At 34.8% G+C, this 21,907-nt stretch overlaps 4 protein-coding genes and 1 long non-coding RNA gene across 11 annotated transcripts; 3 read left to right on the forward strand and 2 right to left on the reverse strand.

Moving 5' to 3' along the window:
- LOC18585766 lies at positions 150-1,344 on the forward strand. The gene is made up of 2 exons (XR_001929644.1): positions 150-601; positions 695-1,344. It is a non-coding gene; the product is annotated as an uncharacterized LOC18585766 (long non-coding RNA).
- Positions 1,138-3,239, reverse strand: LOC18585767 (putative sodium-coupled neutral amino acid transporter 7). Its single transcript, XM_007008762.2, has 5 exons — positions 2,825-3,239; positions 2,461-2,613; positions 2,168-2,371; positions 1,570-2,035; positions 1,138-1,475 (listed from the first exon to the last, which is right to left on the reverse strand). The coding sequence occupies exons 1-5, from the start codon at positions 3,183-3,185 to the stop codon at positions 1,346-1,348; spliced, it is 1,314 nt and encodes a 437-aa protein (XP_007008824.2). The 5' UTR covers positions 3,186-3,239; the 3' UTR covers positions 1,138-1,345.
- LOC18585768 (sodium-coupled neutral amino acid transporter 4) lies at positions 4,302-6,835 on the reverse strand. 3 transcript variants are annotated; one of them, XM_018128641.1, is made up of 6 exons: positions 6,217-6,835; positions 5,830-5,982; positions 5,538-5,741; positions 5,074-5,258; positions 4,793-4,962; positions 4,302-4,701 (listed from the first exon to the last, which is right to left on the reverse strand). In XM_018128641.1, exons 1-6 carry the CDS (start codon positions 6,596-6,598, stop codon positions 4,590-4,592), a joined length of 1,206 nt encoding a protein of 401 aa, XP_017984130.1. In that variant the 5' UTR covers positions 6,599-6,835; the 3' UTR covers positions 4,302-4,589. The 3 variants fall into 3 exon arrangements, with proteins under 3 accessions (XP_017984130.1, XP_017984128.1, XP_007008827.2); XM_018128639.1 differs by having other exon boundaries at positions 4,793-4,965; XM_007008765.2 differs by having other exon boundaries at positions 4,793-5,258.
- Positions 7,718-10,522, forward strand: LOC18585769. 2 transcript variants are annotated; one of them, XM_007008766.2, is made up of 2 exons: positions 7,718-7,953; positions 8,300-10,522. In XM_007008766.2, exon 2 carries the CDS (start codon positions 8,489-8,491, stop codon positions 10,178-10,180), a length of 1,692 nt encoding a protein of 563 aa, XP_007008828.2. In that variant the 5' UTR covers positions 7,718-7,953; positions 8,300-8,488; the 3' UTR covers positions 10,181-10,522. The 2 variants fall into 2 exon arrangements, with proteins under 2 accessions (XP_007008828.2, XP_017984915.1); XM_018129426.1 differs by having other exon boundaries at positions 8,309-10,522.
- On the forward strand, positions 18,466-21,146 carry LOC18585770. 4 transcript variants are annotated; one of them, XM_018129425.1, is made up of 2 exons: positions 18,466-18,610; positions 19,145-21,146. In XM_018129425.1, exon 2 carries the CDS (start codon positions 19,182-19,184, stop codon positions 20,877-20,879), a length of 1,698 nt encoding a protein of 565 aa, XP_017984914.1. In that variant the 5' UTR covers positions 18,466-18,610; positions 19,145-19,181; the 3' UTR covers positions 20,880-21,146. The 4 variants fall into 4 exon arrangements, with proteins under 4 accessions (XP_017984914.1, XP_017984913.1, XP_017984912.1 ...); XM_018129424.1 differs by having other exon boundaries at positions 18,466-18,570; positions 19,140-21,146; XM_018129423.1 differs by having other exon boundaries at positions 18,466-18,570.

The following is a 21,907-nucleotide window of genomic DNA, read 5'->3' on the forward strand; positions in this document are numbered from 1 at the left end:
CTTGTGATTAATAAATACTGCCTTTCAAAAAAAAAAAACAATCACATTCACATCAGATGTAACATGTTGGATATCACAGTTAGTTGCCAAGAAGAAGCATCGTGGCCTTTTTGATGTGCACCACGAATTGTTAGATGTCAATGGAAATTTGTTCCTCCAAGTTGATGGCTCCTACAAGGCACTCCATAGGAAACGGATCATGCGTGATCCTGCTGGTTTTCCTATCCTCACAATGCGAGAAAAGGTACAAGTTTTCTCTTCCTCCCTGAAGAATAAACCGAAGCGACAAGAGCCCTAATCTAGTTCTATATACAGGTAAATCTTGACCTGGTGTAAGGGCGTAACTTTTATTTCTTTTCTTATTCTTATGATGTTTTATAAGGCAATCATCCGTCAACAATGAACTGTTCATAGAGGTGAAAGTTCAGACAAAAGTCAGCTTCTCTTAAATGTGCGGCGATCACACTCTATCCATATGAAAACAAGGCTTGATGTGTTCTTGCCAAGTAACATCAATGAAGATATCAGCAATTTCCTGGTTGTTGATTCTTACCCCTCTCAGTCCTCCAGAGTTTACAAAGGGGATACTGTTATTACTGAGGTAACTTGTTTAACAGTTCCATCCTGTTTTTCATTTTCTTTCCAAAAAATCCCAACAGTAAAATTAATCCAGGGTATTAATATGTTTGCGCAGGTGAATTACAACTTATCATGGAAAAGCTTCTGCCAGGGTACAAAAGAGGATTTCAGGATTAAGGTTTGTCCTGGTGTGGATTATGCCTTCATTGTTGCATTGGTTATGATCCTTGTGGAGAGTAACATGATGTTACGTGCTATCTGAAGTTTCTTCTTTCTTTTCTACCAAAATTCCTGGTTGTTTTTTTACTTTGTCCAATATGTTGTGCTTGTTAATGCAGACCTTATTATATATAATTGCATTGTATTTTAAGTTAATCTCTTAATTTAAGATATTATCGTATATTTAAGGAAACATCTTCCCTCCCTTTAATCCTTTTTTTCAAAGATCAAAAGTAAACAAGTCTTAATAACTTAATCTTCCCCTGAACTTTCAATATAAAGGCTATACAGTGCAGCTAATTGATATTTATCTGTCAAACAAATCCACAACAGTATCTGTATCAGAAAGCAAAAGACTGAACTCTTGCAAGACTGATTTCGCTGAGATTCTTATCTGAAATTCATTCATCAACAAATAAATATAATGTAATTGACTGTTTTGGGGACACCAAGAGTTTAAGCTGCTCAATTTTTAATGAAACAAACAACAAAACAAATGACACACTACAATACAAGTACCTCTGCCAAAAAAGAATGGGGAAAGAAGTCATGACTCATTTTCTGCAAAAAAGCTGTATATGTTGGCAGAAATGGCGATTGTGCTTGTTATTACAGCCAGAATTATCATGACTGCTGCCAAAATCCTATCCCTTGTCGTTGATATGCCATGAGCATCCCTGTAAAGGAAAAGAAATAAAAACCAGACTATGAAGAGAACTGTATGTGTAACTATAGATTGGATGCATTCAAGTGCTCAGATAGAAAGAATACCTGAGAACAATAGCGCCAGGGAAGATGAAGGCGAGGCAGATTACAGAGGTTGATCCCACGAATTGGAAGAAGTACCATATGTTAGGGATGGCTATTGCTGCCAAGTAACTGAAGGCTAGCAGGACAAGAGTGAGGGACACAAATCTGGTGTTATCTTTGGCCAGAAGAGTTTTATTTGGAAAAAGGAATTCATCAATGTTGGACCTCAATGAGAAGTTCAAAAGGGGAAACACCAGCATGAGGTGAAATGCATAGCTCAATCGAACTATGTCATTGAGTAAATAGCCGACTGCTGAACCAGAATTTTGATCAAAATTGACAAGTATGTCCGGCATGATTGAATCACCAAATAGAAGGTATCCAAAGACCCCAGTGGTGAAGTATATGGCAGCACATAGAACCAATGAAATTCGGACTGCTGATATCATATCAGAAGGTTTGTCCATCTCAAAGCCAATTGGATGAACTGCGAACATTCATTAAAAGAATGAATGAGAATGTTTGGAACAAGAATTGACTTAGTTTTTAGCAAATGTGTCACAATATTAACTCCCATAAAAGTATACAACTACTTATAAGAAGGCCAAAGTGCACTCACCATTGAAATGGAATGTGAAAGCTGTTACAATTACTGGGACAGCAGTGAAGAGGTCAAAGAAGGAAGTTTTGTTGTCCAATTCGGGCAGCAGTCTCGGGCTCTTCGTTTTCCCTTCCAAGAGTGCCAAAATTGCCATCACTGAACTTATGGCAACAAACAGCACAGCAAGAAAAACTGATATTGCAGAACTGTACCTCAATGATTCTGCAAATTAAGTCCAATTTGTCAAGGTATGCTTTATTTGGCTGGTAGAAAGAGTACAAGAGATAATATGTCTTTTGGAGCATACTGACCTACGCGCCTGAACAAAACCAATGGAAGCAGAATGAAGACAAGGGTGACGAGGAGAGCGAAAGCACGCGAGTTCCACCAGTGAATGCCAAACCATTGTTGCAAAACACCCAAGTGAACTGATCCTTCTGGTTGGTTTCCCGATAGAACATCCCCTGAGAGAAAAATGTTCTCAAGATCAGAAAAATGAGGAAAGCCAAGCATCATGCGGAAAGCATGGAGCTAGTCTCTATCAAGGAGAGGGGATCGATCCAGTGTTCCTGCTACCGATGATGAGAGTTCATAGTTCATTGGAAACCTAATCATATAAGTTACAACTGTTCTATATCAGTCAAGATTATCACCAAAACAAAATCCAGGACGTACCTATAATAATCAAATAAATGATCAAGCATCCAAGATTGGTCATCATGACACATATTTGCACCAGGACCGATCCCACCCTCCCAAATGACTCCCTCATGACACCAGCATACGTAGTCGAGTCCCCGGCATGTGTGTACCTCATCAAAAATTCAACTGAGATATCTGCCAGCCAAGCTATAACCACAATCAATAGAAATGCTGGAACCACACCTAACACCTTGAGTGTTGCCGGGATTGACATAATTCCGGCACCAATAATGCTGGTGGACACGTTAAACACAGCACCAGGCACAGATGCATGCTTTGCTGGCTGCTTACTCTCCGGAAGCAGCGGTACATTTTCTCCGGACACGGGCGACATATTAGACGATGAGACTTTTCCGGATAGAGGAAGTATTATAATCTGTTGTCTTGTTGTTAATAATTACACATCGGATTTGTCTATATACATATGATGGGGTCCGTGGTAGGTTAGTCCAAATGACAAAAATGTCATCAGGTGACAGTCCATGTGATTAATTCAGGACAATCTAATGAAGGGTAAGTATGGAATTAGATTACTCATCAGATTATGGAGAATTCTGCTGAGATTAGAGGACAGGTTGGAGTGGGGTGAAGCTGTCGTGCGAAACTGATGAATGTACATAGACAGAAGATGCGTTGAACGTACAGGAAAATGTATGTGGACGCAAAAGCAGGAGATGGGATGTGATGTGGTCCCCTGGGAAGCCAAAATGCTACTGGTTGAGGACCAAGGTCTCATCTGGCTGGCTATGTGGCTCCGCCAATCAACAGGCTTGTTAATTCTTAAAAACTCAGCAAAATTGTCTGAAACATGTCAATTCATCTGATTAATTCACCTTAACTACTCCAAGCTCATCAGCATAACATTAAGTTAGTGTGGCATATTATATGGATTTGTGGACACTGACAATTTTTCAAGCAAGCTGAAACTGATATTACTTTTGACTAAAATAGAAATCTGTGCAGAAAGATACATTTATTGTCACATGGAGATGAAATGCAAGTGGGTGGGATTTCAAATGGTTTGGCTTTTGCATGAGTAAAATGTGCCGTTTCATAGAGGTTGAAGATCGGAGCATCTAGCAGCCCACTAGGAAAAGGTTTTTCATCTTTAATTCTTTGGAGTCATTCAAGCAATTATCACTCTAAACAACAACAAAAAGTACAGATTGTTCATCTGGTTTTTTTCTTGTTATTTATACTTTTTTTTAACTTCTTTTATTGATCTAGGGCAACCTTTATGAATTTCAGTAATATTGGTTTTTGTAAATTAGTGGGAAACCTACTTTCAATAGGAAAATAAACTTATAAAGTTCTCCTTTAGGGATATATAATTAGAAATAGTAACAGTCAATTCAATTATGGGGGTTGTGATTAATCATGAGTTCATCATCTTTTTCCCTATTCCCCTCCTTTGTAACTGCATTTTTAGCCTTAAGAGAAAGGAAAAACATTCAGTAAATCTGTGGTGGGTGAGCCTGTGTTTTATTCAGAAGGAAGAAGGAATATCTAAATGTCCAAAGATGTATAATTGGCATCATCAACTGATCAAAGACATTGATATCTTTTCTTATTTTATGCTGCAATCAAATCAGGAAGAGATCATGGTGTGAGCTGGCCAAGTATGATATCCATTTCCCCAAAAGATATTCTGCTTCTCTGGCCTTTACTTCCCCTTCAATTCTGTAACATTGCAGATCTGCTCTCAATGCAACAACTATTTATGATTTTGTTTTCTGTTTTAACTACTCCACAAGTTGGTCGTAATGGCTATCATGCTTGTCACAATAGCCAGGATGATCACCAAAATTGCCATGATCTTATCTTTTCTTGTCGATATGCCATGAACATCCCTGTCAAGATATTGATTTTTTTTAGTTTAGTGATGACTTTATTGAAGAAGCTAGTAATTTGCAGTTATTCAAAATGATTTGAAAATGATACCTGAGAACTATGGCTCCTGGAAAAATGAATGAGAGGGAAACAACGGTTGTTGATCCTAAGAACTGAAAGAAGTACCAAATATTTGGTATGGCTATGGCGAATATGTATGTAACAGCAAGCAATGCACAGGTGAGAATTGCGAATCTCGGGGTGTCTCTGGCCAGAACAGGCTTCTTTGCAAAGAGGAGCTCATCTATGTTAGCTCTCAGGGAGAAATTCATTACAGGAAAGACAAGAGCTAGGTGCATTGCATAGCTTAATCGAACAATTTCATTCACTACCTGACCAACTGCAGAATCAGAATTTTGATCAAAGTTCACTAGCATATCCGCCATGATGGAGTCCCCAAAGAGCAGGTACCCAAAGAAACCGATTGAGAAGTAAATAGCTATGCAGACTGCTAAAGAAATCCTGACAGCAGAGCTCATATCAGAAGGTCTACCAAGTTCTCCTCTTATTGGATGAACTGCATTCATTCATCCAAAGTCTTTCCATCAGGACACAAGGCAATTCAACTAATTCTCAAATGTATCTAGCATTTTATTTTAATTCTTAGCCAAAACTCTTAACATTTTCAAGATTTTAAGTTCCAACTTCCAGGATTTTGATTCCATGCTACATAGCATATCAGTGCATAGTAAAATAGAGTTGCAATGCTGGTTGCTGAAGCTAGCCAGTTAGCAAATGAGCATGCTTTTGTGAAAAGAAAATTGAGAATTGCAGTTCTAAGAGAGAGTGTATTTACTGTTGACATGGAATCCGAACCCGGTTACAAGGACTGGAACAGTTGTGAACAGATCAAAGATGGACACTTGATTGGCAAAGTCCGGTAGCAATCTCAATTTTTGAGTTTTTCCTTTCCACAGCGCGTAAATTGCCATCGCTGAGCTTATAGCTATAAACAGTACAGCAAGGAGAATGGATATCGCTGAAGTGTGCCTCAATGAATCTGTCATAAAAGTGAAAAAAATGAAGGGAAAAGAGAAAGGAAATGGATGCCAATTGTATAAAAAATCCAGGAAAATGTGCTGACTGACTCATATGTGGCAACAAGACCAATGGAAGCACAACAAAGAGCACAACAAACAGTATCACATAAGCTCGGGAGTTCCACCATTGGATGCCAAACCATTCCTGTAAAAGGCCCAGGTGCAAGGTTCCTCCAGTCTGAATGCCACAGAGGACATCCCCTAGGAGAAAAGTACAGCATCTGATTGCATCAGTTTTCAATTTTCATTGCTTTATCAGCCATTGAATAGATTCATCATAATGAAAAAAATTGAATAACAGGTGAAAATTTGCTTCAAATAACTGAAGAAAACAAATAACCAGATGCCCAGAAAAGGGAAAAGAAGAAGCTACCAGAATCTAGAAAACCAGGAAAACTAGAGGCCAAGAAAATCCCAACAAAATAAAAGGCTTACCAATGATAATCAGATAGATGATGAGACAACCAAGGTTAGTGACCATAACACAGATTTGCACTGAAAGGGATCCGAATGACCCAAAGGACTCTGCCATTAAGCCAGCATAGGTAGTCGCTTTGCCAGATTGAGTATACCTCAGCAAGAACTCGACTGTGACCTCAACCAAGAATGCAATCATGAAGATAACAACAAAGCCCGGAATGATTCCTAGGACCTTAACAGAGGCTGGAATCGACATGATTCCAGCTCCGACCATGGTTGTGCAGATGTTAAAAACTGCACCAGAAACTGATGCACCCCTTGAAGATTGACATTCCAAAGAATCGACATCTGGTAGAAGTGGAATGAGCTCACTGGCTCCAGTTTCAGTTTGCTTCATGCTGTATTTTGGAGGGCTAGTTAGTTTTCTGAATAGTTTCTTTGTTCCTTGCAGAACTGCTATAGGTGAAATTGCATTTGAATCATGCACTTCATGTTTTCATTATTTCATAAACATTAGAAGGAAAATAGGAATACTGAATAATTCTCGGAAGCAATAAAATAATGAATAAATCTGGTTTGTCAGGTTCTGAAAGGATAAGATTTGCTGACCAGAAATCAGCTAGTGCCATTTTCCATTTCAAGTGCTTTTTTAGAGCTAATATTTTTTATTCATGAAGTAGGAGGAAAAAGGAAATTATGTTTCCACTATGGACATCTCCAAGATTTTTTTTCTTTCTACTGTGACTTGTTGATTTTGTGAACTTAATTACATATCTTGTTCATCTCCTGCAATGGCTTGAACCCGTTCAATATCCAAAATAACATTGCTGGCTTTGTTATCTGCTGATTGTAATCAGTCATCTCCCACTTGAATGATCTTTACTTCTTAATTTATTTGGACAAGTAAATGAAGTTGGCAACACCCTTTGCCTTGCCAACCACCGTTAAATCTTCCTTTCCCCAAATTTCAAAGGGTTGTTCGAAATTTGTCCACCTGACAAGGTCTACCACAGCCACAGGACAACTTGACTCTAAAATTTAATGTCGATTAGATTAGTCAATTAACTGGTTCCAAGAAGGAAAAAAGGTGATGTGTAAACAATTTTACTAACAATCTAACATCTAAATTTATGTTAATTGAAACTTCATTTGAACTATAATGGTTAGAACCCAAATCTGATATAAGCAAATAAATGCAAACAAGTTTGTTATTTGGTACAAAATGAAAGCAAATTTGATTCAATCAACCTGAATTTCAACTTTTTTCCATCCATTTTTCATAAAGAGGACTAATTCCTAAACCAAATGTACATGAAAGTGGAAATGATTATGGTAAGATTTGACTAAGCTCTACCCAAAGTACTAAATTGTTCAAAGCTCTCCCCTTTGAAACGGTAAAAATCACGCTGCAATGTGAATGGAAAGTTCTTACCCTACATGATCCAACACTCTAAACGACTTCGTTTCAACTTTTATTAACTTTTCTCCTCCCAATTCAAGGCCACTTGTTCACAAAGCAAGGGATACGGAATGACTTTTGGATTGATGCAGAAGCCGTTCACTGTAAGTTGTGTCATGTTTGAAAGTACATCTGTACATCATGTTGCTGCTGCTAAAGCAAAAGGGAATGTTTTTACCTTTTTAAGGGCGATTTAAAAAAATATCAGAAACAAACAGGGTGTCTCATGAATTCCTTTTTCAGTTTTCCATATGTAAGCCTAAGTATCAGCTTGTAGTTTTCTTCTGGATCAGGTCAGTTTCCAGATACGTTAACGTTTGACTTCATGTTTTCTGTTTCCCTTTCTTTTGGTTGGGTAATTTTTGTTCTTTTTTTTTCTGTTTATTTATGCTATTTTCCCATTAAATGAAAGAAACTGTACAAATTCCTGGGTGTTTTTCTTTCACCTGGTAACCCTTCTGATGATAAAGAACAAATTTTGATGCAAAAATAGATACTGTGCAAGTTAAAGATCTGAGATTTAGGTTGTAGGGTAGATTTTATGATTTGGGTCAATTCCGTTTATCAAAATATTTTTACTTTTGGTGATTTTTGATCTTTGCATAACTTCCTGGTACTCATAGAAGTCTTTTGTTTTAGATGCTTTAGCTTTGCAGATTCCTTGCTTCCCTCCTTTTTTGCTACAATATTGGTAGTGACTGCAAAATCTTAGATCGTCTGTCATCTGGTTTTCTGTTTTAGAATTACACTGTAAGAGTTCGTGCATAGGAGCTTCTCTCTGTGAAGCACAGTGCTGGGATTGATTGAGAGTTCAAATTGGATATTAGAATGGCTTCAAGTGATAATGGGAATCAAAAAGTGCAAGGTGAGGAATCCTATGTCACTAATACAAATGGACAAGTTCCTCTTCACATTTCAACATCACAAAGGATGCTTCTAAACGATGAAAACACTCAAAGAAGGTCCCTTAGAAGCTTTATGTCTCCAGCAAATAGAATAAAGTTTTTCAAATTTGGTTCTGCATCTGCCAAATTCAAGCGTATAGCTGAAGAGAGAGATGAGGTTTCTCGGTTGGTGGCTTCCTCAAGTGGTCATCGTTTTCGAGAACGCCTGACCGGGGTTTTTGCAAAAAAAATTGATTGGGTTTCTCTCATGAAAATGTCTAAGCAATGGATTAAGGATCCAATGAATATGGCCCTCTTTGTATGGATTATGTGTGTTGCTATCTCGGGTGCTATTCTGTTCCTTGTCATGACTGGAATGTTGAATGCAGTGCTTCCTAAGAAGTCCCAGAGAGATGCATGGTTTGAAGTCAACAATCAAATTCTCAATGCGCTATTTACTCTTATGTGTCTATACCAACACCCTAAACGATTTTACCATCTTGTACTTCTTTGTAGATGGAAACCAGAAGACATTTCCCGACTCAGAAAGATATACTGTAAGAATGGGACCTATAAGCCCCATGAGTGGGCACACATGATGGTGGTTATTGTGCTACTCCATATTAACTGTTTTGCTCAGTATGCCCTTTGTGGTCTGAACTTAGGATACAGAAGATCTGAGCGACCTGCCATTGGAGTTGGAATATGTGTATCAGTTGCAATAGCTGCACCAGCAATGGCTGGTGTTTACACCATTGTTAGCCCTCTTGGGAAGGATTATGATTCTGAAATTGATGAGGAAGCACAGAGGCAGATTGACATCAGTGAAAGTGAGAGGCCAGAGCAGTTAAGGCGACAATCATTGGAGAAGAGATATTCATTTGCATCTGGAGGTGAAGAGAGAATTGTTGAGAGTAGACCACTCTGGAGTGGAGGGATATTTGACTTTTGGGATGATATTTCTCTGGCATATCTTTCTCTTTTTTGTAGCTTTTGTGTCTTTGGGTGGAACATGGAGAGACTTGGGTTTGGGAACATGTATGTACATATTGCAACTTTTCTCCTGTTTTGTATGGCTCCATTCTGGATTTTCAACCTGGCTGCTGTGAATATTGATAATGAGACTGTCAGAGAGGCTCTTAGTGTTACCGGAATTGTTCTTTGTATGTTTGGTTTGCTATATGGTGGCTTCTGGAGGATTCAAATGAGAAAGAGATTCAATTTGCCAGCTTATGACTTCTGTTGTGGTCAACCAGCAGTTAGTGATTGCACACTGTGGCTATTCTGTTGTTGGTGTGCTCTTGCTCAGGAAGCACGCACTGGGAATTCTTATGATATTGTAGAAGATAAGTTTATGAAAAAGCAAATGGACAATGGTAACCAGCAGCTGATATCACCTTTACCTCGTGAAGATGGGATCGGGCAATTTAGTCCATGGCCTAGTTCTTCACCTGGATACAATTCTAGCCCATCCACGAGATTTACAGCCAATTCTTCAAGTTCTAGAATAGTTTCAAAGGAATATTATAGTCCAGACCGGCAGCTCTCTGTGGTGAAAGAAGAGTCGTCTTTAAGTGGTAAAGATGAAACTATGATTCCACCCACTCCATCATTGGTACAAAGAGAGGCAACATAATTGGCAAAAATTTTCAAGCACCATTGTCGTTGTATGATGAATTGAACACAGATGTTTTTGAGAGCATTGAAAATGGATTATATAATTTCACAGTTTCTCGTACCTTCTCATTTCTTTTCCTCTTTGTATGAACATAATTTACGATCGGGAGAATGACACTGTTATTCTGGAGCTATCTCTTTCTTCGCAGCACTAGTTTTCAAATGGTATTGCAATTTCTGTTCATAATTCAGATTGTAACTTAATCTCTATCCTGAGCCTTAGCTTTATGAAGCAATCTATCTTAAAGGACAGTGTTCAAATTCTATGAAACTTTATACAGATCTGTGCATCTTACTGTTCTTTTTCTTTTTAATTATTCGTCATCATATTGTTCTGTTCAGTACCACCCTTTTAGTTGGTAAAAATTGTCCATGATGAGTTCCCAAATGAAACTCAAGTTGAGTGGCCTAGAGAAATGTCTGATGATTTTGATGATCCTTTGCTATCTTCAGACACAGAATATGCAAAACATTTTCTTTGAAGTATTAACACACAACAGGAAGAAGTTAGGAATATGACTGAAAAAGCTATCTAGTCTTAATTTTCATTATCTGAACCTGATTGTTGTTAGGAGGAAAAGATGGTTGAATGTGATGCCCATGGAAACATGGTAGGACTTTGCTGTTTCTGTGGTTTAGTTCCATATTGTATGCTAATTGTTCTTTGCATTTGATCTGACCAAATGACCCTACATGAAGCTAAACAGAAAAGGATTTGAGTAGCTGACTTCAAATTCTTGGGACAAACACCTTGACCTTACAGATTAATTGATTTTAACAGGGAAAAATAGGAAATTTGTGCAAACCTGCTACTTGAGTTCCACCTCAATATTCTGTCCAAATATGAAAGAACCTTCTGCAATACAATATTAAATATGAAGGGGTGTTGAATTGATATCGAAAATAAATATTGCAGGCTTTGTTCTATGGTGATTGTCACGAGTCATCTCCCAATCGGACAAGTAGTTGAAGTTGGCAGCAACCTTTGCCCTGCCATCCGCCATTAAATCTTCCTTTCCCCAAATTTGAAGGCGTTGTTGGAAAAACATTGCAGCTACTATCCAAGGCCTCCATGGTCTAACAGGGCAGAATGCACCTTTTTTGTTTTTTTGGTAGAAATCTGACATTTAAAAAGAATTACAAACTCCCCCACTTAAAAAGAATTTGATCCCAAAATTCGAATTCCATTAGCTTCAAGTATTGCCCAACTTTTAAGCAAAGATTACATACGTTCCTCGTCTAATAGAATTTGCATCCGTAATCTAAAAATATTCCATCAAAACTTCACATGATCTTACATCCAGTAACCAATTCAACATAATTATAAATATATAGCCAACTAATTAGACATTCCAAAACTTGAAATCTTAATTCTTGTCCAAAACAAGATGCAATTACAAAAGTACAAAACTTTTTTAAAACTCCTTAAACTCCAAATATGCAAATTCGAAAATCTCAATCTTGTCTTGACAACATAACTTTAATGCAATTCCACTTTATACAATCAATCTTCCTTACTAACGGGATCAGCACAACAAAACGCCATAATTTTCATAACTTATTTTCGTTCTCCAAATAACTTTAGTATCAAAATCAATAATCATACACCATTAATACACCAATTACCCAATCAATATCCATTTGTTTTATAGACCCATTACTTGCTAAGTTATTAATAATCCTTGTCTTAACCAAATCATACTTTCATTGCGCACTTTGATATTTCATTCAATAAAACCTTAGAATAGCATATACACCTTCATAACATTATCTTACACAACTATAGTCACAAGTCCAAGAACCTCTTCATAAAGGAATTCTCAATTCACATCAAGTACTTAGAACCACATACTACCTCAAATTTGAATAATAACATTAAGAAACCCTCTAATAACCTCAAATATATCACATACTAATTTCAATTTTTTTTAATTAGCGGTCATAGTACTTTTCAACTATATGACCATCATTAAATTGTGATAAAATCATGCCAACGTAATACATAACATCCATAATTTTTTTTTTCATCAGAATACTCCTCGTTATGAAATTACGACAAAATCAAACTAATACAATAGATCATATCAATATGTTTACACCATAAATTTCAAATATTAATCATTAACTGTCCAAATCATCTCCAAAATTCAAATATTATTTTTTTCCAATTTCATAGATTGACTATCATATAACTACTGAACACTCCACAAAGCTTACAAGTATCAAACTATCCAAATTTTTCTTATATCAAATATATCATTATCAACTCCCAAAATCAAAATCCAAAAATCTATGTACCCAATTTATGTATCATAAGAAAAATTCTTATATATAGATTTTTAATCACTATTAACTCCAACTAACTAAATTCTTGTCAAAAGCAAACTTCGCCACCAATCAAAAGCATCACCTAATCTCACAAGTTTTCTTATATTCTTTAAAATTGAGATCATATTCAAGATTTCAATATAAAATATATATAATTATTAATTGGTCTTACCACAATACGAAATCATATTCAATGCATTTATAACACATCAGGCTTTCTTAACAACACATATTTCAGTAGTTCAAAACACCCAATCAAAAATCAACTTCTATAATACAAACTTTCCATGATCATGATAAATGATGTTCTCCAATAAACATAATTTACATGAATCTCATATTGTACTTCAAGTTGCACTACAATCACAATTCACAAATTAATCACATTAACCACTAACAAATTCTAGTAATCCAAAAGAGATCTAATGATCGAACCCCAAATTTTACACCATATCGATTCTTAATATCAAGCTTATATACTTTTCAATTGAACAAATCATGACATAGAGCAAATATCCTCTTTTAATCATCACAATTTCACTTCTTTACAAGTACAAGATTGGAAACAAAATTCACTATGGCAATTCATGACATTAATACCAATAAATATCTCAAGATTTTAAAATATCCTGTCACATCAGCTTGATATTTCATATTTAAAATCCAATGAAGTACACATTAAATCATGATCAAAGATTCACTTAACATCCATCAGAATACTCCAAAAATCTCAATAGGTCAAAAATCTAATTTCAATTCTATAATGCCTCCAAACATCAATTTTTTTTTCTTCACAATAACCTTGAGCTTAAAATATCTAACTTATCACGATTCACACTAAAATCACTTCAAATTATAGACATTGCATAACTGTTTATCGACTTAACCAATCTTTTTCCTCACCACCGATTTCTTTATCCTCACCATAGATTTCCAAAATCATTTATCTTATCAAAGTTCATACTAAAATCACTTCAACCTATACATTTAGCATTACTGTTCACCGAATCAATCAATCTTTTCTTTACCACTAATCTCTTTTTCCTCACTACTTATTTCTAAAGCCATTGTCTATGCATCAATTAAACTAAAGACTCCAAATCCATAGAATCATTAACCTGACTTTGATACCGCTAAATCTGTCTGCCTTGAACCCAAGGTTTTGAGACCTAACAAACGCCACATACTTATGAGACAAATTCCATAAGCATGTAAGGCAATAATATCATAGTAACCTAAATGTAATAACTTTAAAGCCTCTGCAAATTTTACACTTTACAAAATCTTAAATCTCCAAATAATACAATATATATAATCCTCCGAAAGATACAATTTTCTCATCTAGCTATCATATCTTTATAAACTAAAATCCAAATACTTACATCAAAACTTATAAATGTCAGAGGACATGTACTCATCCTGCTAACAAAAGCTATTCCCTAACAAGTCTAATCCCCAAACATGAAAATGTGTTGAAATATGTAAAAATGATAAAGATTATAGGGATAAGTACAATCACTCAGTTAGTAACTGACATCTCTTCAACTGGGTTAAGCCTGCTCAAAATATTTAGACCAAACTTACTAATACACATATAGGTATCAAAAAAGAATTTTGGGTAATCACATTCAGGAACATATGTTTCAAAATTTCATTTTCAAATTACAGAAGTCAATATAATTTCGCTTCAGAAAATAAAGTTAACAAATTTTGAAACTTTCAAATAACAGAACAATATATAATTTCACGTTGATTTCAAAATTTTAATTGTCTCATGTAACATGCTATGACCATACTTAACTCCAGTAGCATAGATTAGAAATGAAACTACAATTAACCTCGATGATATGGGTAAGAATCAAAATCACAATTGATCCCAATGACAAGGGTCAGAAGTATATTAGAAGCAACCATTAGTTGCACTAAACATATATTACGAATACTACTATTCTATAATCGATAGTGCGGTTGAGAGATCAATCTCTAATCATATAATACATGTCGACATAGTCAACATTTAACCTCCATTGGCAGAGTCAAAGCACAACCATACTAAGATGCAAAACAAAACATATTTTTATATTACCCAATTTTCATGAAACAATATATCCACGTTCTCAAAACAAATCTCATGCATATCAAAAGCATGTTCATTTTAGACTAAATATTTTATGTTTGTATTCACAAAAACATAAAAATCACAGTCTAAAAACAAAATCGAAATGATATTTCAAAAATCAACATGGAGATCATATTTATTTATATATATTAACATGCTCACCCGATTTAACAAACCATAAGACAAAATATCAAAATTTGTTATCTATCGATGGGGGGAGTCTGATCTTCAATCGTGGTAACTCTACATTCTGCTAATGTTTTGAGTCGTTTCTTTAAAGGCTTTTGTAGTATGAAATGTGCAGTTTAATTTGGTGTCAATGACTCGGTTACGGGCATTCCGTGTTAAGAGAATCGAAGTCGCAAAGTCTGCTCATTGTATATGAAAATCCAGAAATCTAGGTATTTTAGTGACGATTTTGTAATTTTTGGCTTCTGAACATTGCGTTTCCAACAATATTTATTTCTAAAACGAATTTGGGTTTTAAAATATGTTATGTAAGGTTCAATTTAATACTTATTACACCTTGCGTTTCAACTTAGGTTGTAAGCTGTAAGTGCTTGAAATAAACCAAATGGTCATGAAAATATGTAGTTTCAGAATTTATGAAAATTTATTTTTAATTATTTTGAAATAATTCTTGACCTATATTTAACCTATTTTGATAGAAACTTAAAAAATTTAAGCTATTTGAATTTTAGTTAATTTTTTTATGAATAAATATTTATTTGAAAATTATTTTTAAATTGATAGACTTCGAAAAATTCGTTAACAATATTCAAGAGTCAAATTTTAATTGCCATTTGAAGTTTTTCCATCAAACTTTATATTTGTTACTGATTTTGGATTTTAAGCTATGAGTTTCTAAGTTTTGAATGTTTTATATATTTATAAATTATTAAAGAAAATCGAATTTAATTTTGAATCAAAATTAGTTTGGTTAGCAAAAGAAGTGCTACACCATAATTGCCTTAGAATGACCAACCGGAAGTCATGATTCGTTTTGATAAGTTAAAAGTATTGGTTTCTAATTTTGAGTATTTTGAATTAATAGGCTTCAAAAGGATTCGAATTCTTTGTGCTTTGGTTTTGGTTTTAGGGAATCAGGTAAGTGACTGATATCCCTTCGATGTTTTCATACCCTAAAATTAGCCTCAATATGATTTTTGTACTTGTATATGATATTTTGTCATATTGTTTGTGTTAGTTAAAATTCTACTACCCAAGTATATGTATCAAATAGATAATATATAAGCAAGTAGAGTATCAATCTCACAGAAAATTGATCTAAAATTTTACTAAGTAAAAAAAATTAGAAACAATTTAGTTTTATTTAAATAATTAAAATCTGAATTCTAATTAAACTAAAAATTACTCAACCAAAACTAATTTAATTAAAAATTAAAGCAACAAGATAATTGGGTAAACAACAAATCAAACAAGCCTAGGATTACGATATCGTTCACACTTCATCTAAATCTTACCTCTCTTTCTTAACTTATTTCAATAGGTTAAATTGCTAACTTAAAGTCCTCAATTATTTATAAGGGTCTCTTGACTCGTCTTATAAAAATATTTATTTTAATCAAAACACTATATCCTTATGTAAATTGAAATTAAAACAAACTCATTAAGTTCAAGCTCTAATTCTAACTACATATGATCTATAGGTATATCCCTATCCTATACGCAAATCAATTATTATGATCATATGTTATCCCAATTTTAGTTTACACTAAACTCCCTTTCTCAAGTTTTTTAGATTCTTAAATCAATTTAATTGGTGATCAGGCAATTAAAAGTATTAAGAACAAATTGAAATAAACAATTCAAATCCCATTAAAGATAAGCAAGAAATAAATTAAAAATTTAGATTATATATGAGTTCAATTACAATCCTGAAATATAAAATTAGCTATCCATAATTGCCAAGACAAATAATATTATATAAAATTCAATCATTGAAAGTAACAAGAAAAATAAAAGCTAAGAAATAAAACAAAACGATTGATTATAGCTTATTCCCCAAGTTTCTGCCTCAACTTTCAACCTTTTGAATCTCCAATAGCTCCCTCTCCTAATTTCTCTTAAAAATATCCTATTTATACTAACAATCTTAACCTAAAATCTTCTAAGTTAACCTACTGATTCTAATTGGGTTTAAAAGTGTAATAAGAGGCTTAAAAATCAAATATCATCTTTCAAAATTTCTATTCCCATAACAGTACGCCTTATCATTTTCTAATGCGATTTTCTTTATCCCTAAAGCAGAAATGGGCAAAGTAATCTGCATGAAAGTTGTAGCTCTATCTCTTAGCTTTCCAATGATATAAGAATTGCATCATTTGGAATTTTGTTGCGAGAGTTATGGATAAAATACCAAAACATATGCAAGGAGAATTTTGGGTCCTTCAAACATCTTACTTTCCAAAATTAAGTCCAATTTCCTTAAAACCTAAAAAAGCATAAAAACTAATAAATCATGGCCAATTTAAAATAAATAAACATAAAATTAAAATAACTCACTAAAATTAAACTAATTATAAAAGCAACTAAAAATAACTAAATTATAATTAAAAATTAAGGACTTAGCTAATATTTAATAACAAAATTAGACTAAAATAATTCTATAAAATAGAATTATCAGTTTGTTAAATTGGGTAAGCATGCTAATATATATAAGTAAATATGATCCCTATGTTGATTTTTGAAATATGATTTCAATTTTGTTTTTAGAATGTGATTTTTGATCAATGCATATATGTTTTTATGAATACAAATATAAAATATTTAGTTTGAAATGAATATGCTTTTGACGTGCATAAGATATGTTTTGAGAAAGTGGATATAGCGTTTTGTAAAAATTGAGTTATCTATAAATATGTTTTGTCCTGTCTCCTAGTATAGCTATGCTCTGACCCTACTAATAAGGGTTAAATATTGACCATGTTGACATGCATTTTATTATTAGAGATCAATCTCCTAACCACACCACTAGTTATAGAATAGTGGTATTTGTGATATCTATTCAATGTAACCAATTGTTGTTTCTGATATATTTCTGATTCATGCCACTAAGGTTAATTGTGGTTTTGATTTTGACTCATGCCACCAAGGTTAATTGTGGTTTCATTTTTGACTTATGCCACAGGGGTTAAGTGTGGCTGTAACATGTTACAGGAGACAATTAAAAATTTGAAATCAGTGTGAAATTATATATTGTTCTGTTTTCTGAAAGTTTCAAAATTTTGTTAATTTTGTTTTCTGAAACGAAATTATATTGACTTTTGTAATTTGGAAATGAAATTTTGAAATATATGTTTTTAAATGAGATTACTCAAAATTCTATTTTGATACCTATCTATGTATTAGTAATTTTGATCTAAATGTTTTCAGCATACTTAACCCCGACTAAAAAGATGTCAGTTACTTATTGGGCGGTTATACTCATCTCTATAATCTTTATCATTTTTACAGATTTTAACACGTTTGCATATTTAGGAATTAGACTTATTCGATAAGAGCTTTTGTTAGCAAGATTAGCATATGTCTCTGACATTTATAAGTTTTGATATAAATATTTAGATTTTAATTTGCAAAGAGATGATAACTAGATGAGAAAATTGTATTTTTTGAAAGATTATATATATATATTGTATCATTTAGATATTTAAGGTTTTGTAAAGTATAAAATTTGTAGAGGTTTTAAAATTATTACATATAATTTAATATGATATTATCGTGGGATTAGTCTCGTTAAATATGTGGTACGTATTAAATCCCGAAACCCTAGGTTTGGGAGGTGACATCATGCGCTCCAACGGAAGCAAAAGTCAATAACGACTTCGTTAAAGATCATAGACAAAGACTGTGTCATGAATTTCATTTTCAGTTTTCCATAGGTAAGCCTAAGTTTCAGCTTATAGTTTTCTTCTATGTCAGGTCAGTCTCATATACGTTAATAGTTTTTTTTGCTCAATGGTATAAATTAACATTTGACTTCGTTTTTTCTGTTTCCCTTTCTTTCCATTGGGTGAATTTTTGTTTTTTTTTTCAGTGTATTTATGCTAGTTTTCCCTTCAAATAAAAGAAATTGTAATAATTTCAGGGTGTCTTTTTCATCATCTGGTAACCCTTCTAATGATGATAAAGAACAAATTTTGATACAAAAATAGATACTGTGCAAGTCAAAGGTCAGAGATATAGATTGTAGGATAGATATTATGCTCCGGGGTCAACTTCTATATGTCAAAATATTTATAGTTTCGGTGATCTCTGATCTTTGCATAGCTTCGTGGTACTCATAAAAGTGTCTTTTGTTTTAGTTGTTTTAGCTTTGCAGATTCCTTGCTTTCCCCTTTGTGTACCTACAATTTTAGTGGTGGTAACTGCAGAATCATAGATCGTGTGTCATCTTGTTTTCTATGTTAGAATTATACTTGGAGTTTCACAGGAGCTTCTTACTGTGCAGCACAGTTCTGGGATTGATTGGGAGTTCAACTTTGATATTAGAATGGCTTCAAGTGATAATGGGTGTCAAAAAGAGCAAGTTGAGGAATCCAATGTCACTGAAACAAAGGGACAAGTTCCTCTTCACATTCCAACATCGCAAGGGGTGCTTCTAAACGATGAAAACCCTCTAAGAAAGTCCCCTAGCAGCTCTATGTCTCCCCCAAATAGAATAAAGTTTTTCAAATTTGGTTCTGCATCTGCCAAATTCAAGCGTATAGCTGAAGAGAGAGATGAGGTTTCTCGGTTGGTGGCTTCCTCAAGTGGTCATCGTCTTCGAGAACGCCTGACTGGGGTTTTTGCAAAAAAAATTGATTGGGTTTCTCTCATGAAAATGTCTAAGCAATGGATTAATAGGGACCCAATGAATATGGCCCTCATTGTATGGATCATAGGTGTTGCTATCTCTGGTAGTATCCTGTTCCTTGTCATGACTGGAATGTTGAATGCAGTGCTTCCTAAGAAGTCCCAGAGAAATGCATGGGCTGAAGTCAACAGTCAAATACTCAATGCGCTGTCTACTCTTATGTCTCTGTACCAACTCCCTCTGCGATTTTACCATCTTGTACTTCTGTGTAGATGGAAACCAGAAGACATTTGCCGACTCAGAAAGATATACTGTGAGGGCGGGACCTATAAGCCCCATGAGTGGAAACACATGATGGTAATTGTTGTGCTACTCCACATTAACTGTTTTGCTCAGTATGCCCTTTGTGGTCTCAACGTGGGATATAGGAGATCTGAGCGACCTGCCATTGGAGTTGGAATATGTAATGCAATTTCAATAGCTGCAGCGATAATGGCTATGGTTTACTCCAATGTTAGCCCTCTTGGGAGGAATTGTGATATTGAATTGGATGAGGAAGCAGAGTGCTGGACTGACGCTGGTGAAAGTAAGAGGCCAGAGCAGTCAAGGCTACAATCATTGGAGAAGAGATATTCATTTGTATTTCGAGATGAAGAGAGAATTGTTGAGAGCAGCTCACTCTGGTCTGGAAGGATACATGACTTTTGGCGTGATATTTCTCTAGCATTTCTTTCACTTTTTTGTAGCATTTGTGTGTTTGGGTGGAACATGGAGAGGCTCGGGTTTGGGAACATGTATGTACATATTGCAACTTTTCTCCTGTTATGTACGGCTCCTCTCTTGATTTTCAGCTTGGCTGCTGTGAATATTGATAATGAGATTGTCAGAGACGCTCTTGGTGTTACTGGAATTGCTCTTTGCTGGTTTGGTTTGCTATATGGTGGCTTCTGGAGGAATAAAATGAGAAAGAGATTCAATTTGCCAACTTATAACTTCTGTTTCGGTCAACCAGCAGCTAGTGATTGCACACTGTGGCTATGCTGTTGTTGTTGTTCTCTTGCTCAGGAAGTACGCACTGGGAATTCTTATGATGTTATAGAAGATAGGTTTATAAAAAAGCAAATGGACAATGGTAACCAGCAGCTGATATCACCTTTACCTCGTGAAGATGGGATCGGGCAATTTAGTCCGGGGCCTAGTTCTTCACCTGGATACAATTCTAGCCCATCCACGAGATTTACAGCCAATTCTTCAAGTCCTAGAATAGTTTCAAAGGAATATTATAGTCCAGACCGGCAGCTCTCTGTGGTGACAGAAGAGTCGTCCATAAGTGGTAAAGATGAAACTATGATTCCACCCACTCCGTCATTGATACACAGAGATGAAGCAACGTAATTGGCAAAAATTTTCAAGCATCATTGTGGTTATGTTATGAATTTGTTGAAATTAGTAGTTTAAGATGATTTGTCTTTTGGTTTTTTTTAAGTTAATTGTGAGCAGGTACGTACTTTGCATATGTTTCCCGACATATTTTGAATTAGTATACTTCACGTATGTCTTATTAATTATAATTCATGTAACTAGACTTGAAGAGTCAATTATTGTACCTATAAGTACACTTTGCACTTGGCAATTTGGATGTGAGTGAAACAAGTTCTTATCGAGGATTACCTCTTCCTCCGACAAAGTGCTATCAGAGCCAATAACCTTAATTTGAGAGATGGCAGGCAAGGAACTATATTGTTGACACAAATAAGAAAAAAGGATCAACAAGCTATCGTCCTCACCCACCAAAGCTGAGTCCGGATGACTCTGTGTTTGAAGGTGGTCAATGCAACCTCTACGAAGGAAGCTTGGGAGGTTTTGCAAAATTCTTCCCAAGGAGTTGACAAAGTGAAGAAGATGTGAATGGCAGAGGAAGAGGACATGGTCGTGGCCAAAAAGAAAGAGAAAGAGGTTATTCTTTTGTTCTCAGTCAAGATAAGAATTTTATTAATCATCCACATGGGAAAATATGGAATAGTCCAAAGAGAACAAAGGAGCAATCCAGAATTTGTCTGCTTGCGCAGGACATAAGACATCTTGACACCATATACAAAAAACTTACTGGCAGTACAAGACTTGAGTCGAAAACACAGAGAGCATAAACTTAAGGGCAGCAGATCTAAACTTGCAGTTCAGACAACCTATGACAATTTTTTTTTTTTTGAAGATTAAGATGGATTTATTCAATAAGCAAAAATCCTTTAAAATTACAAAAGAAAGGTAGAACTCAACTGCACGGGGAGCAGCCGAGTTACTGCTTAGCATGGCTTACAAAAAGGTAACCAACAGCAGAACCTAAGAAGAAACCAGGATTCATAACAACCTGCAGCCTCAAAATCTATACAATTGTAAGTTACCAAGTGACACCGTAATCATGC

This window comes from Theobroma cacao, chromosome 10, assembly GCF_000208745.1.
Source record: "Theobroma cacao cultivar B97-61/B2 chromosome 10, Criollo_cocoa_genome_V2, whole genome shotgun sequence".
Taxonomy (NCBI): domain Eukaryota; kingdom Viridiplantae; phylum Streptophyta; class Magnoliopsida; order Malvales; family Malvaceae; genus Theobroma; species Theobroma cacao.